The sequence below is a fragment of the Macrosteles quadrilineatus genome, unplaced genomic scaffold, assembly GCF_028750875.1.
Source record: "Macrosteles quadrilineatus isolate MER2022 unplaced genomic scaffold, UCM_ALF_1.0 Scaffold_8__2_contigs__length_117827958, whole genome shotgun sequence".
NCBI classification, from domain to species: domain Eukaryota; kingdom Metazoa; phylum Arthropoda; class Insecta; order Hemiptera; family Cicadellidae; genus Macrosteles; species Macrosteles quadrilineatus.
In genome coordinates this window covers 30,016,544-30,041,048 of record NW_026542601.1, presented here as the reverse complement: position 1 = coordinate 30,041,048, position 24,505 = coordinate 30,016,544, and the positions used below count along the sequence as shown (strand labels likewise).

Here is a 24,505-nt window from a genome sequence, read left to right as displayed (position 1 = left end):
CAGCCAGTAAAGATCTTAGGTGCAACTAATCTTAGTAGCAACACTAAATAAACAGGCCGTAAGGCTCCTCAGACATGACGACTTCATAGGCAATAAAATGATATTTTTTAGTTAGGCTACATTTTTGTTTTCCAAGGAAAGATTTAAACACCCAGCTGATTGCAAATGGCAAAAATTACATCATTGCCGTCACCTACGATGCTATTTTATAGTTTTATTTTTGTTTTCCATGAAACGATTAAAACAAGCAGCTGATCATATACGGCAAAAATTACGTCATTGCCGTCGCCTACGATGACGTCATGCTTAAGGAGCATTACAACCTGTTCATTTAGTAGAGGTGTGCAGATATCCGAAAAATCGGGTCGGATTCAGTTCTGTTCGGATATCCGTATCCGAACCGAGCCTAAATTTGATATCCGACACAATCCATTATTTATCCGACTTTTTCGGATAGACAACATATTTTGACGTTTTTGACAGAAATCTAAATCTCCATAACCATCATTAGTTTCCCAGGACAAAATTACAGCATTACGTTTCCAACGACAACATAACAGCAAAGGACAAAGAAGCCGTATGATGCAAACCTATGTCTAGTTTATCCCTCCGAGTGTCCATAGTTTAGGCCTTAATGTCCACCTATTTTTGGCCCCTTTGCAAGGTTTTATTAAAACGGATCTGAGAAGCTTAAAACAATGTCAATTCTAATGTTCTATATACCATTTTGTTTGGAAAATCATGGGCTTCAATATTATATATAAAACATAAGGAACATTTTTTCAAAAAAAAAAATTTTTAGGTAAAAAAAAAATATAATTTCGAAAATTTTCAAAAAAAAAATAAGTTCGCGCTCAATGAAATTGTATAAATTATAGGCCTATAAATATTTGAAAATAGCCACTTTGTTCTAAATTTAATGAGGATTACAAATATATAATCATATAGCGAGGTAAGTTATCAAATAAATAAGTTATGAGCGAAAAACGGATTTCAGTACATAGCGTTTAGCTAAGAATGCATAGCCTAACCATAGCTAGGAATCTGGCTGATAATTTACATCAATATCACTACCTACTTCTTCAGGATCATCAACCAGCACTTCAAAACCACTTAAATCTTCTTATAATGCACCACGTATATCACTACTTTTGATTTTTAACACTAAAACAATGATAAACGTAATAAAACACATCAGTCATCGGTCCGGGGGAACCTAGCTGTTTACAAATACACGCACGTCAGCTGTCTGCTACAATATTTTCGGAACTAAAATGAATAGCGCTTAGAGACAGACCTCTGGAGAAAGCTTAGAATATTACGGAAAGAACGATACCTAACTCGATCCAGTTCAATCCGATTCAGTCAGTCATAGAGCCTTCGCCGTAAACGATGTTTGTGCGTCATAAAAGTGACGCGTGACCCTACACAAAGTGTGTTGTGCGTCATTTTTATGACGCGTGACACTCGGAGGGTTATAGTTGTTATCAACGTCGTTATCGGCTGTTTTGCTTTACAATTAGATTCGTCTGGAACGAACAGATAAACAGAAAAGAACTACCATGGTCAACTCGTGCTTGTCTCCTGATACTAGGGGCGCTATGTGTAATAGTTTTATTTTACAGTACTGTTTTAAAGTATAAAAATCTAGTGTACTTCTGTGCTGTTACGTAAACAATAGATTTAATGTTTCCCGAAAAAAATCAGAATAGAAACAATAGAAAGGCAACACAATAGAAGAGTGAGAGGGGTTGGGCAATGACCTCGAAAGGAGCCCGGGTAACAGGTAGCAACAGTGAGTCGAGTTGGCCTTGAGGGGGGAAGGGGTGGGTACGACCTTGAAGCTATATATAGACTTGCACTACTTCCCTAAATCTAAGGGACTGGCAAGTGGTATTCCAATCACAGGACAAGATATGTTGTTTATCGGGTATTCATTGCCCGGTTTCACTTTGGATTGTCTTATTGTGTAGAAACTTTGAATAATCAAAAATAAAATTAGAACTAACCACGATTATTTAGCATTTATTGTCTATATTAAATGATTAAATGATAGGGACCGGGGGAGATATACAAACTTTTGTCATGATTAGAATTTCAACATCAAAATACAATATTGCATAATCATGATATTTTAGGTCATTGACCTTTAATATGCATCCGGTATTGCTCTTTCAAAAGAGAAGCACGTTAATAAATTGTAAATTGATATCCCGTGGTAAAAAAAAAAAATTTATAAACCTATAAAACAAAATCGTAAAATCCTACATAAAGATAATAACAAGAACAGCAATAATTGTAAAAAGGGTATAAAGATAACAACGTCATTATACTTTCTCTTTGTTCTCCTATTTCTTGGGTTTCCCTTCATCACGCATTCAATAACTTTCCTAGTTGCCATGGTTACAAATCACCCATTATCAGCTTTTGTGACATTTATAGTTATTATTTTTTTTATGACTGGCTCGGTTACCCGAGACTCAGATAACCGGGAGTTTACAGTACAGGAGCCTTTCTCCCCAACAGTTAGTTTGTTTTGGTGAGACTCTTGTGTTTTAAATGGTTTTAATGAATTCCACCTTTTATCCCAAGCATATTTCAAGAAATTATCCAAAGCCTTCTAATCTCTCCCATTTAAATAACCTAAGAGAAACAGAATAGCTTAATGCAATTCAAATTAAAAATTCAAATAATCTTAATTTGTTTGAAGTATACAATACATGCATAAATAGTGTCAGGTAGTACAGGTACCGTATTGAAAAATGAAAAACAAAAGTTTCTTAGAATTAACAATGCAAAAATTCTTCCTACTTCCTACAACTCATTGAAAGAATAAATAGGTAGCTTTGTTGATGAGGTACTGCTTCAATTCTTAGTAGTTGCGCGATAAAGAGATGATATCACTGAATGGATGTAAGAGAAATAAACAACTTCTTTTTCACAAAAATATTTCAGCCTAACCAATGCGTAAAGGCCAGAAGAAATTTTTGCGATCAATTGTTCAACATGACGGTTCCATTTAAGTGTACTTTCTAATCCTAAAAATTTTATGCTGTCTTTGACTTCAATTTTTTTATCAAATATGGTAACATTAGGTTGAGTTATATTTTGAGCTGATCGAGTTTTAAAACAAATAATATTAGTTTTATCAGGATTTAAAAGCAAATTGTTGGCATTAAAAAAATTGTTTAAGAGAGTTAGGTTAGAATTAATTTTAATTTATAATTCAGCAACGGTTGATGCAGTGATTTTCAAATTGGTGCCATCAAACAAAGTGTCATCAGACAAAGTTTACTGAAATCAGAAAGCTGAGGGAAGTTTCTTAAATAGCAAATAAATAAAAGGGGACCTAAAATGGATCCCTGTGGCACCCCATATTTAACTGCTGTAATAGCGGAACGATAAGGGATTTTATAATTTTTGTTGTTATGATAAATAATTTTGACAAACCGTTTTCTATCGTGAAGGTAAGATTTTAGCCAGTTTAAAGTATTGTATTTAATTCTTAATTTACTCAATTTCAAAATTAATAAATCATGTGATATTGAATCAAAGGCTTTGCTAATGTCCATGAATAGACCCGCAACTTTACCTTTGTTGTCTAGACTATCTATAACAGATTCTCAATGAAGTCTGTGGCAGCTGTAATAACTCAAATCAAATCAAATCAAATCAAAATGTCTTCATTTCGTATTAAATAATGATTTTTACAGTTTTTACAAAATATCATATTACCATAAGAATATAACTGAGTAACTTAAACTATACGAAATTAATCCCACATGGGAGAACCCGTGCATGGGAGTGAGTCATTTTACATAACAGATCGACCATAGCGGAAGCCATGTTGACAGTCCTCAAATAGATGATTTTTTCCAAAAAAATTACCAGTTGGTTATAAACTAATTTTTCATAAATTTTTGAGATAGATGGTAACAATGCTATAGGGCGATAGTTTGATACAATTTTCTTGTCTCCTTTTTTGAAGAGTGGTTTTAATTTTTTAATCTTAATTTTGTGGGGAAAAATACCTGAAATTAAGGAAGAATTTATAAGGTGAGTAATAGGTTTTAGTAAGACTGATTTAGCTTTTTTTAGAAGTACCGCAGGGACATCATCATACTCCATATGAAAGAATGTTTTAGGCTGCAGATAATAACATCTATGTCCTTCTCATCAACAAAGCTAAAACAAAATTTCCTGTCATATGGAAGTATCTCTCTCCCAGTATTACTACTGCTATGATCGTCTTTGGCTTGCTCTAGATTCGACAAGACACTGCCATCAAAGGTGATCTAGCAGTCTTTAAAATATTTAGTTTGTTTTAGTGCAATATAATTTATTATAACTAACAGCTGTATGAATAAAAAAGTATTCTATAGAACAATAAGGTTACTTTATTTACTGATTTTGTCATTGATTATAGGAAATAAATAAGATTCTATAACCATTGCTGTACACGAATCGAAGCTCATGAATCTTCAAAAGAAATCTTATGAAAGTTATTTTACTACTCAACTTTTTGAGGAAAGGTTGGAAAAATAACAATGATCACATGGTTTAATTCATCCTGGCAGATTTTTCTTTACTATAAATTTTGAACTGCTTAAACTATGCTTGAATTAGTAATTTTTTTCCTAGGACGCTAGGCACGAGCCTGGGATTGTTTTTCACATTACTTCAGGCTAGACCTAGGGGTTGCGGCATTATCACTTAGATAAAATCCATTGTTGACTTGGCGGGGATCGAACCCGGGACCTCTGGGACTGAAGTCCCGTGCTCTAACCACTACGCCAGCTCGCTCCCCTGAATTATTAATAGACACTCTATATACAGTTTTAAAGGACTACTCGATTCCCGTACGTAGGACGGGCCAAAAGCTCGTAATTATTACTTAACCAATTATTTTTCTTCACTTTCAATAAAATAAATTAATCTCTCTATTATAGAAATTAAAAAATCATAAGTAGTCAGGACCAGTGCAACCATGCGACCAGGGTATATTTATGCCGATTATACCCAGAAGTAAAATCTTTGACTATCAATACAACAACTTCTGTATCCAATAGTCAATGGTAAAATGCTATTAGTGACCTTATGAAATTTTGTTTAACACATTTTATCATCATTTTACTATCCTTACAGGGTAATAATTGAAAAAAAAAAACATCTCAATATTCTCTAACTTTAATAAAAAACTATAAATACCCGTTTTTTGGGTATTAACCCAGGCCTGGGGTAAATACCCAATTTACATTTACCTACCCACTGGGTATTTACCCGGCCCACATCATTACTTACAAATATTTATTCTCTGAACATATTTATAAAAGATTATTTTCTACTTTTTAGTGTGTTTAAAAACGTGGCATTTCTAAAAAAATATTTTTATTTATAAATTATTAGTTCTCATGGCTTACTTATGATAAAGGTTGTTTACAAGCTAATGGGAGAAAGTATGTGTCAGATTGCTGATACTGTTTTTTTTTTTTTTTAGAATTTGTAACCATCACAGTTTAATAACACAACGTTTTTCTCCAGCTTACCCTGAAGATGGACAGCTGGTCCGCCAACAACTCTCAAAGTTGACTCAACATTTAAGACCTTACTCACTGAGTGGAGAAGAGACATTTGAAGTGATTTCTTCAGGTATATTTTTCATAGAAGAAGTCAACAGTATGTGTCATTATCAATTTAAAAAAGAAACCACTCAAGCTCTTAGTGAGTTTTCAAATGAGACTAAACCAAGGAAACTGAAAAAAGCAAAGTCTTTTGGAAAACTAGAAATGTATATGTTAGATGAGAATTTTGATCAACAACACTACTGTTACAACTTTGCCCTGACTACCAAAAGCCACACAATTGAGCTGCTGTCACTAGAGTGTAAGTCAATTGATCTTGCACCAGAAGCCCAGGGGACATATAAAGTGAGCTGTTCAACAACAATAACTGAGTGGACCAACAAGAATGTGCATGAACCTGTGATACACTTCAGTAAGTATGTCATGTTTGGAGTGAAGTTTATGATTCCTCTAGCTGTTGATGGGAGAAATATAACCTTGAAGCCAGACACCAAGTACTCTGTCAAGATGATGGTGAAAGGATATCACAATCAATTTCGCTGTAGAGTAGTAGAGCCCAAAATTGAAACTAAACACTTAATTCTAAGTATAGGCAAACAAGGTGATTGGTACGAACTTCCTTCAGACAGGTTATGGTACAGAACCACATCAGAGGAATAATATCACTCTAGAAAAAAATACTATGGAGTTGTTGTGGTTTGAATTCCACTTAAGTGTGTGTGCCAAAAATGTAATTTTATTCTATTTGAATTTCACCCTGAGCGAATATTCTTTTTGTAAAATTATTCTAATCCAAATTTAAATTTTTAATACATGCAAATTTGGTTAAAATGTTAAAATTAAGATATGGGCATACAGTCTTGAGTGGCAAAGGACAATAAAGCAATTTTCAACAGATTTTAAGTTTTATCTACGTTGTTGGCGTGCTGTGGTAGAAGAGGAATGTAAAGAATCCTTTATTTAGGTGAATTAAAATCACTTATCTTTATTTGTTGTGCATTATATACCAATTCAAAGACACCTTTTGAAATAAAAAATATTTAAAACTGCAACTGAAAATGATTCATTTAACCTGTTGAACCATTCAAGAATTGTTAAACAAATCCTACTTAATATTATAAACTAGTTAACCGCCCAAAGCTCCGCCACGGGAATATTGTCAGCAATAAAAGAAATAATAATTAACAAATACCTACTGTTTATCTTTGTATTTTATTTAGGGGTTGTTTAATTTTTTACATGAAATAGAACTGATAGTTTGCCTGTATAAACTATTTTATGTTAATCAAACCAATATATTATTTTAACCAAATGAATGTTTTATATTAATTCGAGTTTAATTTGAAAAATAAATAGTATACGAACTGGGCAATGCTGATAACCTAATAAGCAGCTATTTATGCTATTTAGATATTTTGCTCAAGTATATTCCTATATTCGTCGTTTTTTTTCCTTACATTTGTTGTATGGAATAAAGATAGTCACTTAGCCTACATGTAAATCACGCATCAGCAGTTGGTCGCATTTCACGAATCTTTGACCCATACTGTGAGTAAAAGCTATGTTTACGTCGTACCGGTATATATAAAGTTGGGCATACTTTGTTCAATGTTAGATGGTATTAACGGTCCAATTTGATGGAAAAGGAGTCGTGGATATTAAAACTATGTAGACTACCACTACCAGAAAACTATCGACCCCAATAAAAATACCCCCGCCGCAGCAAACCTGCAGACTAAGCGAATTTCAACTTGTCTGATTACATTTTTACTCAAATATTTCCATAAATAAGACATATTTATTCCCTATTTAAATACGAGTAACATTAGATTTAACAAGTGCTTAGGTTTGCTGCTACGGGGAAGGTAAATAGTGTTTTTTGACCATACGTGAATAGGATGGGATGAAATAAATAAATTTGCAAAATTTTATCAATATATATCCATAAACAAGTAAACTACAACAATTTTTATTATCTCCATAAGAATAACATGGGAATTTTAAATTAAACTATTTTTGAATTTTCTCCGTGACCGTTAGGCATACAACAGCGCTTCAATATACTAAATTTTTTCTTTTTTTAAGCTCTACAAAACGGTTTGGAAAGAAATGGCAAAATTATTTGTTTTTAGGGTAAAAAATGGGAAAAACACATTTTTACCCCATAAAACCCCCCCTAAACCCCTGTTCCCATGGTCCGATTATGCTGGATCGCGAACTCGTTCGAATAAACGTAGGTTTACACGTTTGTACCAAATTTCATCAAAATCGGATCATTTTTGCTCAAGTTATCGCGCTAACGGACACATATATATCTTACTAATATTATAAATGTGAAAGTTTGTGTGTTTGTTTGTTTGTTTGTTTGTTTGTTTGAAGTTCAATCACGCAATAACTACTGGACGGATTGGGCTGAAATTTGACACGATGATAGCTCACATTCCCGATTAACATATAGGCATATTCTTATCTCAAAAATCCTTTCGGGCTCCGCCCCAGTGGCTCTGTAATTCCCCATATTAACCTTATGAGTATTTATGTTATTTAATGGGAATTATAGAATTTTGTCAGCTGTTTCAACTAAAAAAGTTGGTTCTATGATATGCAAAAGCATTAAAAAGTTAAAAGATTTGCCAACAGGGTGCAGCACTATTTTTTTTTTTCATTTATGAAAACAGTTAATTTGAACTAAGCTGTGATACGAAATGAAAACTGTCAATGTAGGATTGTTTACAGTTTTTTATGTTTTTAATTTAATGAACAATTTGTGATATTTTGCGAATTTTTAAAAATTAATTTTTCTCTATTGTTTAGGTGAAGTGGTAGAAGGTTATGGCTTTGGTAGATGTGTAATATTATGTATACCATGAATTTAAAGAAGCAAATTTTATCAAACTGTGTCCTCCCCCATTGAAAACGCAAAGCTGGAGTATAACTGCAATAAGCATTTTATTCCTATATGCTAACCCCGTACGAAGGACGGGTACTCTGCTAGTATATATATATATATATATATATATAAATATATATATATATGAATTTGAACGGATGGTGTTTTTGGCCTCTAGGGACCTCAAAATGAAAAAAAAATTGGTCCCGCGTCCAGGTCTTACCATGAGTACTACGGTAATAGCTTATTCCCTATATGGGAAATTCGCTAAAAATTGGTATTTTTTAGAAGGGACTTCCAGAGCACATTTAACACCATCACTGCTCTTTACCTTTTTAGTTCGATGGTTCTCTACATGTTTTTTCGTTCTGTATGTCTCTTTACGCCCGGTTAATGATTACCTTTTCTTTTTCTTTTTGTACTTTTCACATCCTGGGGTTAACGATAAAGTTTTATAACGCTATAATGACCCGAGTCAACATTGCCATTAAACATCAAGTCAGATACTTCTTCGCCAGAACCGAAATCGTAAGTCACAGTTTCTCAAGCAACTTCCCTGTGTAGGCCTACTCGAACAAATATAGTTAGGGTATAGTTCACTGATAAATTGTAGTTCCACGTATCCCAGCGTACTCGCCATCTCGAGAAGGTAAAGTTTGTTACCACTGAACGTCTAACACTGATCTTGAGTAAGATTCGTCACCTACTATAAAATGTTTGTATGTTTCGCACTCATTAGCAATTATATGTACAACTTGCAAGCGGATTTCCCCATGATTATTCTGGTGGCCGTAGAGAATAAATTATATTGAACAAAACAATAAGTTTCCATTCCCTACTATGGGTATTATTTCACATTCCATACTCAAACTTAAACTCAATTACTACTTTCCTTCAGATCACTTTGCAGGAAAACTAAAACATTTCAAAAATAAGTTAACAGATACATTTTCCTTGATCAAAATCGTGTGTTTATAAACAGAAACCAGAAACTCCAAGTTTAACAATTGCATACTGAAAGTGAGGTTATAAAAATAATAGCAAATGTCTGACAAACATTAAACAGCTGACAAATAATTTATAAACTGTGTATTATATTTTTCAATAAGAATTGTATTGACTCGTCCTTTAAAGGGCTGTAGGTCGTAGCCCTTAGAAAAAACGTAAATTCTAAGGAAGTTCGGCAAATCTACACACTATCCCCTTTAATTTGAGACATAAATCTCGTAGATCGGTCCAGTAATTACTGAGAAAACAGTGTTACAACTGTGTATTAAATATATAGAAGATGAGAAAGTTTGGATGTATGGATGTATGTATGTTTGTGACAAGTAAACATGACAAGTAAAATGCTGGTCGGATTGGGCGGAAATTTGGTATGATGATAGCTCACATTCCCGATTAACATATGGACTCAAAAGTTCTTTCGGGCTCCGCCCCTGTGGCTCTGGAGTTTCCCATGTTAACATTATATTTAAAAGGAATAAAAGCGTTTTCTCAGCTGTTTCAACTATCCAAGTTGGTTCTATGATATTGAATAGCATTAAAAAGTTACAAGGTTTACCAACAGGGTGCAGTACTATTATTTATTTTACATATATGACAACATCTATTATAGCCTATAAAGGCCATAAAGGTTAAATTTTGTTAATAAAAGGCTTATGCGTATTTATTTTATCAACTGATGTAAAGATCAAAATGTTTCTATTTCGTGTTCTCTTCCCGTTGCAAAGCACGGGTACAACAGCTAGTTAAAAATATATCTGTAATTAATTATTGTACATTACTAAAATAATAATAATCTCTGTTGGATTTTTAACTAATATTATTACAGTAGCCTAATTATATCATAATTATATATCATTATATATAATTATATATCATAATGTATATATCAATAAAATCTAATTCTTGAAAGTACAAGTGTGTGTAAGTACAAGTTTGTGTAATTTGAATAACATCAAGTAGGTGAACAATATTTGTTAAAATGTGTAACCTCATGCAGTACAATGTATTAATAATATTAAATACTAGCAGAGTGCCCGTCCTTAGTACGGGGTTGGAATATAAGTATAAAATGTGTATTGCAGTTATACTTAAGCTTTGCGTTTGCAATAAGGGAGGACACAGTTTGATAAAATTTGTTTTTTTTTTTAAATTTTCAGTATTCTATTACACATCTACTATAGCAATAATGTTCCACCACTTCACATAAACAATAGAGAAAAATAATTTCGCATAATATCACAAATTATTCATGAAATGAAAAACATAAACATAACTGTAAACAATCCTACTTTGACAGTTCTCATTGCGAATCACAGTTTTTTGTTGCTTAGTTCAAATTAGCTGTTTTCATAAATGCCAAAAAATATAGTGCTGCACCCTGTTGGTAAATCTTATAACTTTTTAATGCTTTTCCATATCATAGAACTAACTTTTTTAGTTGAAACAGATGACTAAATGCTTTAATTCCCTTTAATATGAATACTCATAAGGTTAACATGGGGAATTACAGAGCCACTGGGGCGGAGCCCGAAAGGATTTTTGAGATAAGAATATGCCTATATGTTAATCGGGAATGTAAGCTATTATCATGTTAAATTTCAGCCCAATCTGTCCAGTGGTTTATGTGTGATTGAACTTCAAACAAACAAACAAACACACAATCTTTCACATTTATAATATTAGTAAGATTAATTTATTTTCCTACAGTTACCTAACAATGTACATGTTTTCTCACTGATTTGAGAAAGCAAAGTGGCCAAGTCGCTCATCAGTGAGACAATGTTAACATTGTCTCACTCTAATTACTTTGTCTCACTCCAGATTTGCAACGTGAAGGCACGAAATAGTGAGCGCGTAACATGCAGGCAACGTCGTATGCGCGCGAAATACGTTGGCAGCACTGGCTGTAAATCAGCTGGTCAGCTGTTGTACTGTTGTATTTGTCACTTCACATTAAATCTTATATTAAAAGTTCACTTCTGTGTAAAAATAGGTTATGTTTCTTCACCAATTTATTTGTTTTATGGTAACTGTAGGAAAAGTATAATGTGCAACTCGAGTTCAAAGTACAATTGCCTCACTCGAGAAACCATTCCTCACTCGCCTACGGCTCGTGAGTAAGGATTTCTCTCGAGTGAGTCAATTGCTCACTTTTCTCACTAGTTGCACAAATAACTATTCTAGATTGTAACAAAATTTAAGCTAAACCAACTTCCCTTATAAGATGCAGCAGCAAATAAAAAAAATTTCCCACTGTCACCTGACAAAAGTGGACTTCCTTGCACTGATTATAGCACACCAAGTAGCCAATTGATGCATTATTTACTTAATTTTGCCGCACTCATTTTTTTGCCCCACTCAAGTATTTTAACCAAACAACAACAAACAGTGTGATTTTATTAGGCATATAATATGTGTACGCTAGAAAATAAGTTGGCAACACTTAAACATACTACAACTACGATCAGCTTCTGCAGTGTTTCTCATTTCGTTCAGTGCTTTGATTTAACCTAACTTATATACATGTTGTATAGTGTTTGAAAGACCAATTATTTTGATGATTTCTAAGTTCTATGAAAGCAGCCATTTCTGTATTTTCTATTTTAGGTGTTGAAAATTTTGAAATGAGTAAATTATAATGTAGGTAGATAAATAGTAAGTACCTAAATATATATTTGCATTTAGATACATAATATTTGCAAACAAATGTATAAATCTTACTAATATTATAAATGTGAAAGTTTGTGTGTTTGTTTGTTTGAAGTTCAATCACGCATTAACTACTGGACGGATTTGGCTGAAATTTGGCATGATGATAGCTCATATTCCCGATTAAAAGATAGGCATATTCTTAACTCAAAAATCCTTTCGGGCTCCGCCCCAGTGGCTCTCTATTTTCCCATGTTAAACTTATGAGTATTCATATTTAAAGGGAATTAAAGAATTTAGTCAGCTGTTTCAACTAAAAAAGTTGGTTCTATGATATGCAAAAGTATTAAAAAGTTATAAGATTTACCAACAGGGTGCAGCACTATTATTTTTTTGCATTTATGAAAACACCGAATTTGAACTAAGCAGCAACAAAAAACTGTGATAGGCAATGAGAACTGTCAAAGTAGGATTGTTTACAGTTATGTTTATGTTTTTAATTGCATGAAAAAATTGTGATATTTTGCGAATTATTAATAGTTTATTTTTCTATATTGTTTAGGTGAAGTGGTGTAGAACATTATGGCTATAATAGATACTGTAAATTTAAAAGCAAATTTTATCAAACTGTGTCCTCCCCTATTGCGAACGATAAGTTGGAGTATAACCACAATAAGCATTTTACACTTATATGCCAATCCCGTACGAAGGACGGGTTCTCTGCTAGTTACTTTATAAAAATTGAATACATTATTGTTTTGGTAACTTGTTCATAACGATTTTTTTTTTAACAGCCAAATGTAACTCCAAATGGTGTAACACCGAGACCATTCTCTAATTTAGAACCTTCAGAGGTGTTATAAACTGTTTTTTAGCACATTAAAATACCAAAACTTTTCAGAGGCTCTGAACCTTTACCCTGGGGGGTATTTCATATCCTCCTGGTCTTGGCCCCCCTCAAAACAAAATCCTAGCTACGCCACTGAGGTGGTATAGTATATAAATAAAAATCCCCACTGCAGCATACCTGAAGACGTGAAGTGAATTTCCATTTGCCTGATTGGATTCCTACTCCAATAAATCTTAAGTCAGATTCATTTCCCATCGGTGTAGACTTTCCTGCCATACGATGATAATCCTATTAGTGACGCTTGGCTGACCTGTCAGTGCTACCCATCCTTGCGTTGAAGATGAATAAGCGTAGAGTAGAGGGGGGGGGGGGTAGGACGCCAATGTAGTGGGAGTTTGTACAAGGTGGAGAGTGTGAAAAAAATGTGGAGTGAAGAGAAAGAGGCAGAAAATTCAGCCATAAGAAACAAAGTGATCAACAACTCACCCCATCATTGTGATCCAATTGTGTTTATAATATGTGTAAAGGGACATCATTCTCCTATTGGGTGTGAAGATTAGAATTTACAATAGAATAACCACTTACCACCTTTTATATACAGTATTTACCGTCTTGTGAGTTAACAGTATATTGTGTAAATAGCCTAAATGTATCAATAATACAGGGTGTTCATTTGAAAACTTTCCATATGTATTGTGTGCAAAGGTAAGGCTTTTAACACTTGTTTTTTCTCATTTCCCCCTAATTTGGACATGCCAAATCCAATAAAATTATTTTCAATTTTGAAAAATGACCCAAAAGGGCCCAATTTAGGGGGTAGGGGTGCTTTTTGAGAAATTTTTAAATGTAGACATGGGTTGTGTGATACATCCCGATCATTTTGGTGCAAAAAATTTAATTACTTTTACTGTATTTACAGGGTGGGTCAAAACGTCAAAAAAAAGACTTTGAAGTTAAGAACCGTATTACCCTAACCATTGAACGGAACAGCGCCAAATTTCTTTCCAAGCTTATTCTTGAGCTACTCTTTAAGATAACTTGTTATAAGGACATTTTCCATGTTATTTTCTTATTTTAATAAATCTCAAATTTGAAGAATAAAAGAAAACTCAAAACTCTTAAATAGCAAGGTATGACAAATTTCATACCACGTGTTAGCTCCTTTTTAAACAAACATTTTATGTATTTAAGTTTTCTTCCTAATCTCTTACCGTTTAAAAATTGCAGTAGAAAAACAGAATTTTCTATATATAGTTAAGTAGTTATATAGTTGTAATAGTTCAACTTCTATATCTGGTGGATTCAAATGTGACGGAATCTATACTAAATGGCATCATTGACTATATAACACACAGTGTTGTAAAGGGTGATCAACTCAAGGAGACCACCTTTGGGATATCGGAAACTGGAATGTGGATGCAATTTTAAGACTTATTTACTCTTCGCATTTTCACTATAAACCTACTCGTTTAGGAGCTACATGATGTAAAATGTATACCGGAAGTCATTTTTCCATAGGCTGTAACTCCTAAACGAGTGGGTTTATCGAAAAAATGTCAAGACTAAACAAGTTTTTAAATTGCGTGTTCTATCCAAAAATATGATAAAATATATGGTGTTCCATAAGAAATTTCAAACTTGCTTGGCTGCCATTTTGGAAAATAGCAGCTGAATTTTGAAAAACTAAAATCATATTTTTAACTGCCATAAAAAATAAAGGAATGTCCCCCATTTTAAGTTTTCTCTACTTCTTACCATTTCCAATATCCCAATGGTGTCCTCCTTGAGTAGATCACCCTGTATAGTCAATGATGGTACCCCTAAAAGTATGTAAGCATTTCAAAAATTCAATGCAATATGAGAATTGGATGAGAAAGTGGTATTGCAACCTGTGCAATGTTGAGGTTAAGCAATTAAGTAGCCGTAGTATTCAAATTGAATTATCAAGAGTTTTGAATTATCAAGAGGTTCTACTTATCGGGATTAAAACGAATCATTTGAATTACAAAGATTTTTAAAATACTGTATTACATAAGGTACAGAACGTTGCAACAAAATAACCCTTTTTAGTTACTTTACAACAAACAACATCCTATATTTTTTTAGTTATTTACCAGTATCTGCTAATTATGTTTTTTTTTGCTATTGATTCTTGCATCATCAATAACAATATTTAAGACATATTATTCTGCTAACAGAATTTATAGTTTCCTATTATGACAATAAGGAATCCCTTCCTTCGAATTATAGTTGTGTTTTGCCAACGAAAGATCATATTACTGCATGTTCCAAAACGGCCTGCCCTCTGATTGGACTTTGAAATACCAATTGTATCCAAATAAATGCATTGTAGAAATTTGAAATGTTAAAGGTATTATCTACGGACTGAGCTTTTATCTTGAATTATCGTAAGTTTGAATTATCGTATCTTTAACTCATCAAGTTTTTGAAGTACCAAGAGTAGACTGTATATATATGTGTGTGAGTCCGTTAGCACGATAACTTGAGAAAAAAATGATCTGATTTTGATGAGATTCAGTATAAAAACATGTAAACCTATTTTCATTCTAACGAGTTTGCGAACATGTATGATCGGATTATGAAAATGGGGGTCCATGGGGTAGCAAGTAGTTTTCCCATTTTTGACCCTAAAAACAAGTTTTGCAATTTATTTCCAACCCATTTTACAGAGCTTAAATTTAAGCAAGTAAATTTAATTTTTTTCACTTTTAATCGTACAGCAACATTTTAATGTAAAAGATTATTTGATTTTTGGGAATTTTTATGTTTATTTGTGGCATGGTATCAAATTAATATAAATATTGACCAGTTACTGCATAGTAGAAGTTAAATAAAAAATAGGAACAATCTCAAAACTGACAGTATTATCATAGATAAAAAATACTCCCCCAAGTAGATTTCTCATCCTAATGGAACAGCTGAAGACAGTTTTATTGTTAGTTCCGTACGGTTTACGTAGAGGTCGTGTTTTGTTTACAATTTGTTTCCCGTTATTACAGTCATTTAAAACCTCGTTAAACCAAATAATACGATCTAATCATAAACAATAACTTGTCTCCTAGTTATATAACCAAACAGTGAAGCACAAATCAAGAAACTAACCCTAAAATAATGGAAACAAAATGTTGACGACACTAGCGCCCAGTGTCACCGTACATGAACTAGACACGAAAAACGTGCGTCAAAATTTACAATGGGATGACAAGTCTACTTGTGTTGGTTAGTCTATGGTATTATTCTGCCATATTATAAAATTCTATTAAAATAGTCATTATTATTTTGTTATTAATTCATCATAATAATTAAAAAAATGGTTATTGATAACAAATAATAAGTACTTATTATTTATTAACATTTATTTACGCTTAAAACTTGGCCTATTAAACTGCTATAATATTTTTAGTATGGAAATCATGAGGAAAATCATTCATCAATGACCTATTAAGCTGCTTAACTTATTACTGTAAATAGTGGAAATGGATATGGTAATGGATTTTTGGGACCCAAGTTCTATTAAATAATTCCACGTAATCGTGAAGTTGATCATGTATCTTAAAACTGGTTGGATTTTTTTTTTAATCTGTGACCATCACATTTTAATAAGGCAATGTTTTTTCCCAGCTGACCCTGAAGATGGACAGCTGGTCCGCCAACAACTCTCAAAGTTGACTCAACATTTAAGACCTTACTCACTGAGTGGAGAAGAGACATTTGAAGTGATTTCTTCAGGTATATTTTTCATAGAAGAAGTCAACAGTATGTGCCATTATCAATATAAAAAAGAAACCACTCAAGCTCTTAGTGAGTTTTCAAATGAGACTAAACCAAGGAAACTGAAAAAACCAAACTCTTTTAGAAAACTAGAAATGTATATGTTAGATGAGAAATTTGATCAACAACACTACTGTTACAACTTTGCCCTGACTACCAAAAGCCACACAATTGAGCTGCTGTCACTAGAGTGTAAGTCAATTGATCGTAAACCAGGAGTCCCTGTAGATATGACATATGAAGTGAGCTGTTCAACAACAATAACTGAGTGGAACAACTTGTATGTGCATGAACCTGTGATACACTTCAGTAAGTATGTCATGTTTGGAAGGAAGTTTATGATTCCTCTAGCTGTTGATGGGAGAAACATAACCTTGAAGCCACACACCAAGTACTCTGTCAAGATGATGGTGAAAGGATATCACAATCAATTTCGCTGTAGATTAGTAGAGCCCAACATCGAAACTAAACACTTAATTCTAAGTATAGGCAAACAAGGTGATTGGTACGAACTTCCTTCAGACAGGTTATGGTACAGAACCACATCAGAGGAATAATGTCACTCTAGAAAAAAATACTATGGAGTTGTTGTGGTTTGAATTCCACTTAAGTGTGTGTGTGCCAAAAATGTAATTTTATTCTATTTGAATTTCACCCTGAGCGAATATTCTTTTTGTAAAATTATTCTAATCCAAATTTAAATTTTTAATACATGCAAATTTGGTTAAAATGTTAAAATTAAGATATGGGCATACAGTCTTGAGTGGCAAAGGACAATAAAGCAATTTTCAACAGATTTTAAGTTTTATCTACGTTGTTGGAGTGCTGTGGTAGAAGAGGAATGTAAAGAATCCTTTATTTAGGTGAATTAAAATCACTTATCTTTATTCGTTGTGCATTATATACCAATTCAAAGACACCTTTTGAAATAAAAAAGATTGAAAACTGCAACTGAAAATGGATTCATTTAACCTGTTGAACCATTCAATTGTTAAACAAATCCTACTTAATATTATAAATGAGAAAGTTTGGATGTATGGATGTATGTATGTTAGTGACAAGTAAACACGACAAGTAAAATGCTGGTCGGATTGGGCGGAAATTTGTTATGATGATAGCTCACATTCCCGATTAACATATAGATGCATTCTTATCTCAAAAGTCCTTTCGGGCTCCGCCCCTGTGGCTCTGGAGTTTCCCATGTTAACCTTATATTCAAAAGGAATAAAAGCATTTTGTTAGCTGTTTCAACTATCCAAGTTGGTTCTATGACATTGAATAGCATTAAAAAGTTACAAGGTTTACCAACAGGGTGCAGTACTATTATTTTTTTTTACATATATGACAACATCTATTATAGCCTATAAAGGCCATAAAGGTTAAATTTTGTTAATTAAAGGCTTATGCGTAACTATTTTATCAACTGATGTAAAGATCAAAATGTTTCTATTTCGTGTTCTCTTCCCGTTGCAAAGCACGGGTACAACAAACAGCTAGTTAAAATATATCTGTAATTATTGCGCATTACTAAAATAATAATAGGTAATCTCTGTTGGATTTTTAACTAATATTATTACAGTAGCCTAATAATATCATCTGCTTGGATTTTAAATTTTGCCTGAAAATTATTTTATTTGATTAAATTACTCTATATATCAATAAAATCTAATTATTGAAAGTACAAGTTTGTGTTAGTACATTTGAATAACATCAAGTAGGTGAACAATATTTGTTAAAATGTGTAACCTCATGCAGTACAATGTAGTAATAATATTAAATATTAATTTATTTCTAGATTGTAACCAAATTTAAGCTGAACCGACTTCCCTTATAAGATGCAGCAGCAAATAAAAAAATTTCTCACAGTCACCTGACAAAAGTTGGCTTCCTTGCACTGATTATAGCACGCCAAGTAGCCAATTGATGCATTATTTACTTAATTTTGCCGCACTCATTTTTTGCCCCACTCAAGTATTTTAACCAAACAACAACAAACAGTGTGATTTTATTAGGCATATAATACGTGTACGCTAGAAAATATGTTGGCAACACTTAAACATACTACAACTACGATCAGCTTCTGCAGTGTTTCTCATTTCGTTCAGTGCTTTGATTTAACCTAACTTAAATACATGTTGTATAGTGTTTGAAAGACCAATTATTTTTATGATTTATAAGTTCTATGAAAGCAGCCATTTCTGTATTTTCTATTTTAGGTGTTGACAATTTTGAAATGAGTAAATTATAATGTAGGTAGATAAATAGTAAGTACCTAAATATTTATTTGCATTTAGATACATAATATTTGCAAACAAATTTATAAATTAGTTTATAAAAATTGAATACCGTAGTAATAATGTTTTGGTAACTTGTTCATAAAGATTTCTGAACAGTCAAATGTAACTCCAAATGGTGTAACAGCGAGACCTTTCTCTAATTTAGAACCTTCAGAGGTGTTATAAACTGTTTTTTAGCACCTTAACACCAAAACTTTACTGGAGGTCTGAACCCCCCCCCCCCCCTATCCTGGGGGATATTTCACACCCTCCTGGTCTTGCCCCCCCCCCCCAAAACCAAATCCTAGCTACGCCACTGTGATGGTATAGATATAGTATATAAATAAAAATCCCCACTGCAGCAAACTTGAAGACTAAGTGAATTTTATTTTAATTTGTCTGATTGGATTCCTACTCAAATATTTCTATAAGTTACGCCATTTAGTCTTAAACCTTACCTGTAAACCAAGTGGTTGTGATTTCATTTCGTAAAACTATTTTGTATTTTTAGCTACAGTACATTATTTACAAATTTACTTGCAAATCAAGGGCGGTGTGATTTTTGTTAGTATAATTATGTTGTAGTGTCTTTTAATGACCTCGTTTTATCTTCAACTTCTCCACACAGCATAGGCTTAGACCTAATAAGTTGACTATTCATTGTTGTTAAAAAGAACAGAACGATTTTAAAATTAAATATAAACGGCATTAATTTAATCACTCAATATAGAACTGACAATTCGTATTACATGCAATAGACTAATATGCTCTTTAGTATTCATCAGATTTTTATCTTTTGTACTGTATTTATAATGTGGTAGATTTGTTGACTAACATATGTCAAGGCTCTTGTTTACTTTTTAGTGTTGACTCGCAAATAATGTCATGACGACCAATTAACCCATAAGGCCCATGTTTAATTTCTAAAAGTTTGCATTCATGGAGGGAAAAGTCTTATGGTCCGATTTGTACCATTTCAGATTTATACCTTCGCATGGTTGGTTACTATGACCATAGATAAAACATATGACTGTGTTAAATTTCGTGCAGATCGCTTCAGCCGTTCAGGAGGAGTATTTGTAAAACAAAAGCAGGAGTGTAGTCTAAGAGCTTCGCTCGCTCCGCTCATTTATTTATTTTTTGGGAATTTTTTTGTTTATTTGTGGCATGATATCAAATATAAAAACTGACCAGTTACTGTATAGTAGAACTTTAATAAAAAAATAGGAACAATTTTGAAACTGACAGTATTATCATACCATATTATAAAATCCTTGTAAAGTGTTATTAATTTATGATAATAATAAAAATAACTATTATTTACAACAAATAATAATTACTTATTATTTATTAACATTTATTTACGCTTAAAACTTGGCTTATTAAACTGTTATAATATTTTTAGTATGGAAATCATGAGGAAAATCTTTCATCAATGACATATTAAGCGGCTTAACTTATTACTGTAAATAGTGGAAATGGATATGGTAATGGATTTTTGGGACTCGAGTTCTATTAAATAACTCCACGTAATTGTAAAGTTGATCATGTATCGAGGAACTGGTTGGATTTTTTTTAGAATCTGTGACCATCACATTTTAATAAGGCAATGTTTTTTCCCAGCTGACTCTGAAGATGAACAGCTGGTCCGCCAACAACTCTCAGGGTTGACTCAACAGTTAAGACCTTACTCACTGAGTGGAGAAGAGACATTAGAAGTGATTGCTTCAGGTGTTTTTGTGATGGAAGAAATCAAAAGTATGTGTCGTTATCAATTTAAAAAAGAAACCATTCAAGCTCTTAGCGAGTTTTCAAATGAGACTAAACCAAGGAAACTGAAAAAAACAAAGTCTGTTCTTCATCAACTAGAAATGACTATGTTGGACGACACATATGGTGAAAATCTTAACTGTTACTACTTTACTCTGATAACCCAAACACACGCAATTGAGCTGTTGCCACTAGAGTGTCAGTCACCTGATCGTAAACCAGGAGTCCCTGTAGATATGACATATGAAGTGAGCTGTTCAGCAACAATAACTGAGTGGACCAACTTGTATGTGCATGAACCTGTGATAAACTTCAGTAAGTATGTCGAGTATGGGGTGAAGTTTGAGATTCCTCTAGCTGTTGATGGGAGAAACATTACCTTGAAGCCAGACACTACGTACTCTGTCATGATGATGGTGAAAGGATATCACAAAAAATGGTCCAGTATGGAAGAGCCCAACACCCAAACTAAACACTTAATTCTAAGTATAGGCAAACAAGGTGATTGGTACGAGTTTCCTTCAGACAAGTTAATGTACAGAGCAATATCAGAGGATTAATGTAACCCTAGAAAATAACACTAAGGATTTGTTGGGTTTTTAATTCCTCTAAAGTGTGTGTGCCGAAAATGCATATACTTTTTATAATTTTATTCTATATTAATTTAACCCTGAGCGAATATTCTTTTTGTAAAATTCTTCTAATCCAAATTTAAATTTTAAATACATGCAAATTTGGTTAAAACGTGAAAGTAAGTTTGGATATGAGCATACAGTCTGAGTGGTAAAGGACAGAAAATGCAATTTTCAAAAGATTTTAAGTTTTATCTATGTTGTTGGAGTAACTGCTGTGGTAGGAGTGGAACGTTAAGAATCCTGTTTTTATGTAAATTAAAATTACTTCTAGTTATTTGTTGTGCATTATGTAACAATACAACAGCACATTTTAAAATAAAAAAGATTGAAAATGAAAACTTCAACTGAGAATGGATTTATTCAACCTGTTACAGCATCCAAGAATTGTTAACAAAATTAAAAATTTGTTATCTTTGTACATTTTACCAGATTTTAAACTAATATTAGTAATAATAATATCTGTTGGATTTCAATTTTGTCTGACAATTATTTTAATTGATTAAATCACTCAATAATTCAATAAAAATCTTATTATTGGAAGTACAAGTTTGTGTTTGTACATTTGAATAACATAAAGTAGGTGTACAATATTTGTTAAAATGTGTAACCTGATACAGTACAATGTAGTAATAACATTAAACATGAATTTATTTCTAGATTTTAAAACAAATTTAAGCTTAACCGATTTCCCTCATTAGATAGAGCAGCAAATAAAAAAAAACATTGAAGCAGTTAAAACTGGTCTGATTATCAAATAATATTTCAGCTTTTGCTAAAAACTACTTTCTTTTATTTCCTTTTTAATGGATTTCAACAGATGATTGTCGTTGAGAAGAAAAGGACTTTGTGGACAGTAAGCTACTAAGGAAGTAGCTTACTGAGCATTAAATTTATATCAACACAAAATATTCACAATTCACTGATAATTACTTTTAAAAATGTCCAGAGGATTCCTACGCTCTAACAGAAATTTCCTTTGCTTCCGTTGTATTTATAGTGGATTAACAAAGGATTGGCTGGTTCAAATACTTGATACTTAAGGAATTTGGCTCAATTTAGTTCAGCATGCTGTTTTATATCTACAGGAAGATACAGATTTATTTACTTAAGGACCTAAATAAAATATACTTTTTGATTGACCCATAGCAGCGGGTTGGGTTCTGTTGGCAGTCTAGACCTATACCTTGAACCCGCAGGGGGTAAAAAATGAAAAAAAATTTATCCCATAACACCCCCGTTCCCATGGCCCATGCTGGTTCGAGAACTCATTGAAGTTTATCCCGCTTTACACCTTTAAATCAAATTTTATCAAAATCGGAAAAAATTACCCAATGAAATAGCTACCGGTACTTCCCTATAGGGAAATTCGCTAAAAGCAGGAGTGTAGTATAAGAGTTTCACTTAATTGATCAACATTAAATTTATGAATATAAGTTTATTAAAATATTGAAAATCAAACATACAAAATTGTAAGCCAAAACAATATGAATTTAAAATCTATATAATCTATTATATTATTAAAGTGATACAATAAAATTGTATGTAAACAGTTAAGGCCATTTACCAAATAAAAATATAGGCATATATGGCACATCAAAATGAAGCCATAGACTAACCAACACAAGGGAGTATGATGAAGCTTAAGAGTGTGTGGATTTGCCGAAAAGTATTGATATGAACGAATTTCCTAAGAGCTCTGTCCCACAGGCTGATTTCCAAAGGGCCACACCTGTCATGTTTCCAATGTTTAAATGATTTAATTTAACTAGTGTAGTGTACATGTTGCTCGAATTCGAGCAGTTGTAAAGTATTACAGGATTTGCAAACCAATAACTATTATACTTAGCTATCAACATTTCAACAATAACATACCTACCTTCCCTGTAGCAGCAAACCTAAGTACTCATATTAAAATTAACTAAATGTTATTTAAATAGGAAAAAATTACCATTTTCAGGGAATACCTTTGTATATAAATTAAGCCAGGTAAATAGAAAGTCGCTTAGTCTGAAGGTTTGCTGCGGATACACAATTTTAATACAGTAACTGTTACTTAGGATTCACTGTTTTTATCTTTAGGTCTTTCAGTTTGACTTTTTGTAGTTGTGTTTAAAATGTAGTGATATTTACCATTTTGATCCATTTCATAATATGCTTTAAACAAAGCTTGTCTTCAAGTTTTCATACTGTTGGTTCTAGGTAGGATTATATATCTTACATTTTATTATTATTATTATATATCATTTATATACTGTTACAGCAAAGATTGAAGAATCTGAATTATTACTTATATCCATGAATTTATCTAACAATTATTTCCTGTAAAATATTATTACAGCAGTTCAAAAATATTAAAACAAACTTGATCAACAAATTATGTAACTGAAAGAATTCCATACTAATGACATTAACATATAGTTTGACAGTTCCATTTACTGAATGTTAAATGTTTACATTCGGGCATTGACAAAAATGATTCGGGCGAGTGACATATTTGATTAATGTTTATGATCCCTACCGTTCCTGTTCTAATAATTATGCAGTATTTAATATGGTTGAACCAGCTGTGTAGAATTGTGAAATCAAAATTAATTTGACAGTTAGTTCTGCTTGTTTATATTTTTAAATTTTGGGGGTTCGTTCTTTGTTACCATGGATACCATCAATAAATATTTCACTTTTAATTTCTGACAACAGCTGGAGTTCCATAACGAATTTTGTTTCCCATGTTAATCTTATGGATAAATACAAAACTTTAAAGGGCCCCAGGGCCTCACTCTCTAATTATTTCTCTAAAAAGAAAGTTGCCTGCACAACTTCACGTTACGCTCTTTCCAATGACACCAAAAACATGCCAATCGGTTCAGTAGTTTCGGAGGAGTAATTGTCACAAAAAACCTGCTTGCGTATTAAATAAGTACAAGAGGTTCTACCCACGAACTCATGGGTAAATAGAAGTCTAAATTAATTTAGTCAACTTTGACTTTCCCCATTTCATTTAAAGGGCCCAAGTTCGAGAAATTGTCATCTGAAAGTATGTTAAAGGCAGTGGG

General features: G+C 32.6%; 1 protein-coding gene across 2 annotated transcripts in view; it reads left to right on the top strand.

Moving 5' to 3' along the window:
* The window catches only part of LOC129000150 (BTB/POZ domain-containing protein 9-like), a 33,643-nt gene extending 11,870 nt beyond the window's left edge, over window positions 1-21,773 (top strand). Inside the window, exon 5 of one of the 2 annotated variants that reach the window (XM_054427082.1) lies at window positions 20,671-21,773. In XM_054427082.1, the coding sequence (XP_054283057.1) occupies window positions 20,671-21,377 (707 nt within the window). In that variant the 3' untranslated portion in view covers window positions 21,378-21,773. Of the gene's footprint in view, window positions 1-5,541; window positions 6,627-20,670 lie in introns of those variants that run through there. The other variant, XM_054427083.1, reaches the window with a different exon arrangement.
* Window positions 21,774-24,505: the final 2,732 nt, after the last annotated feature.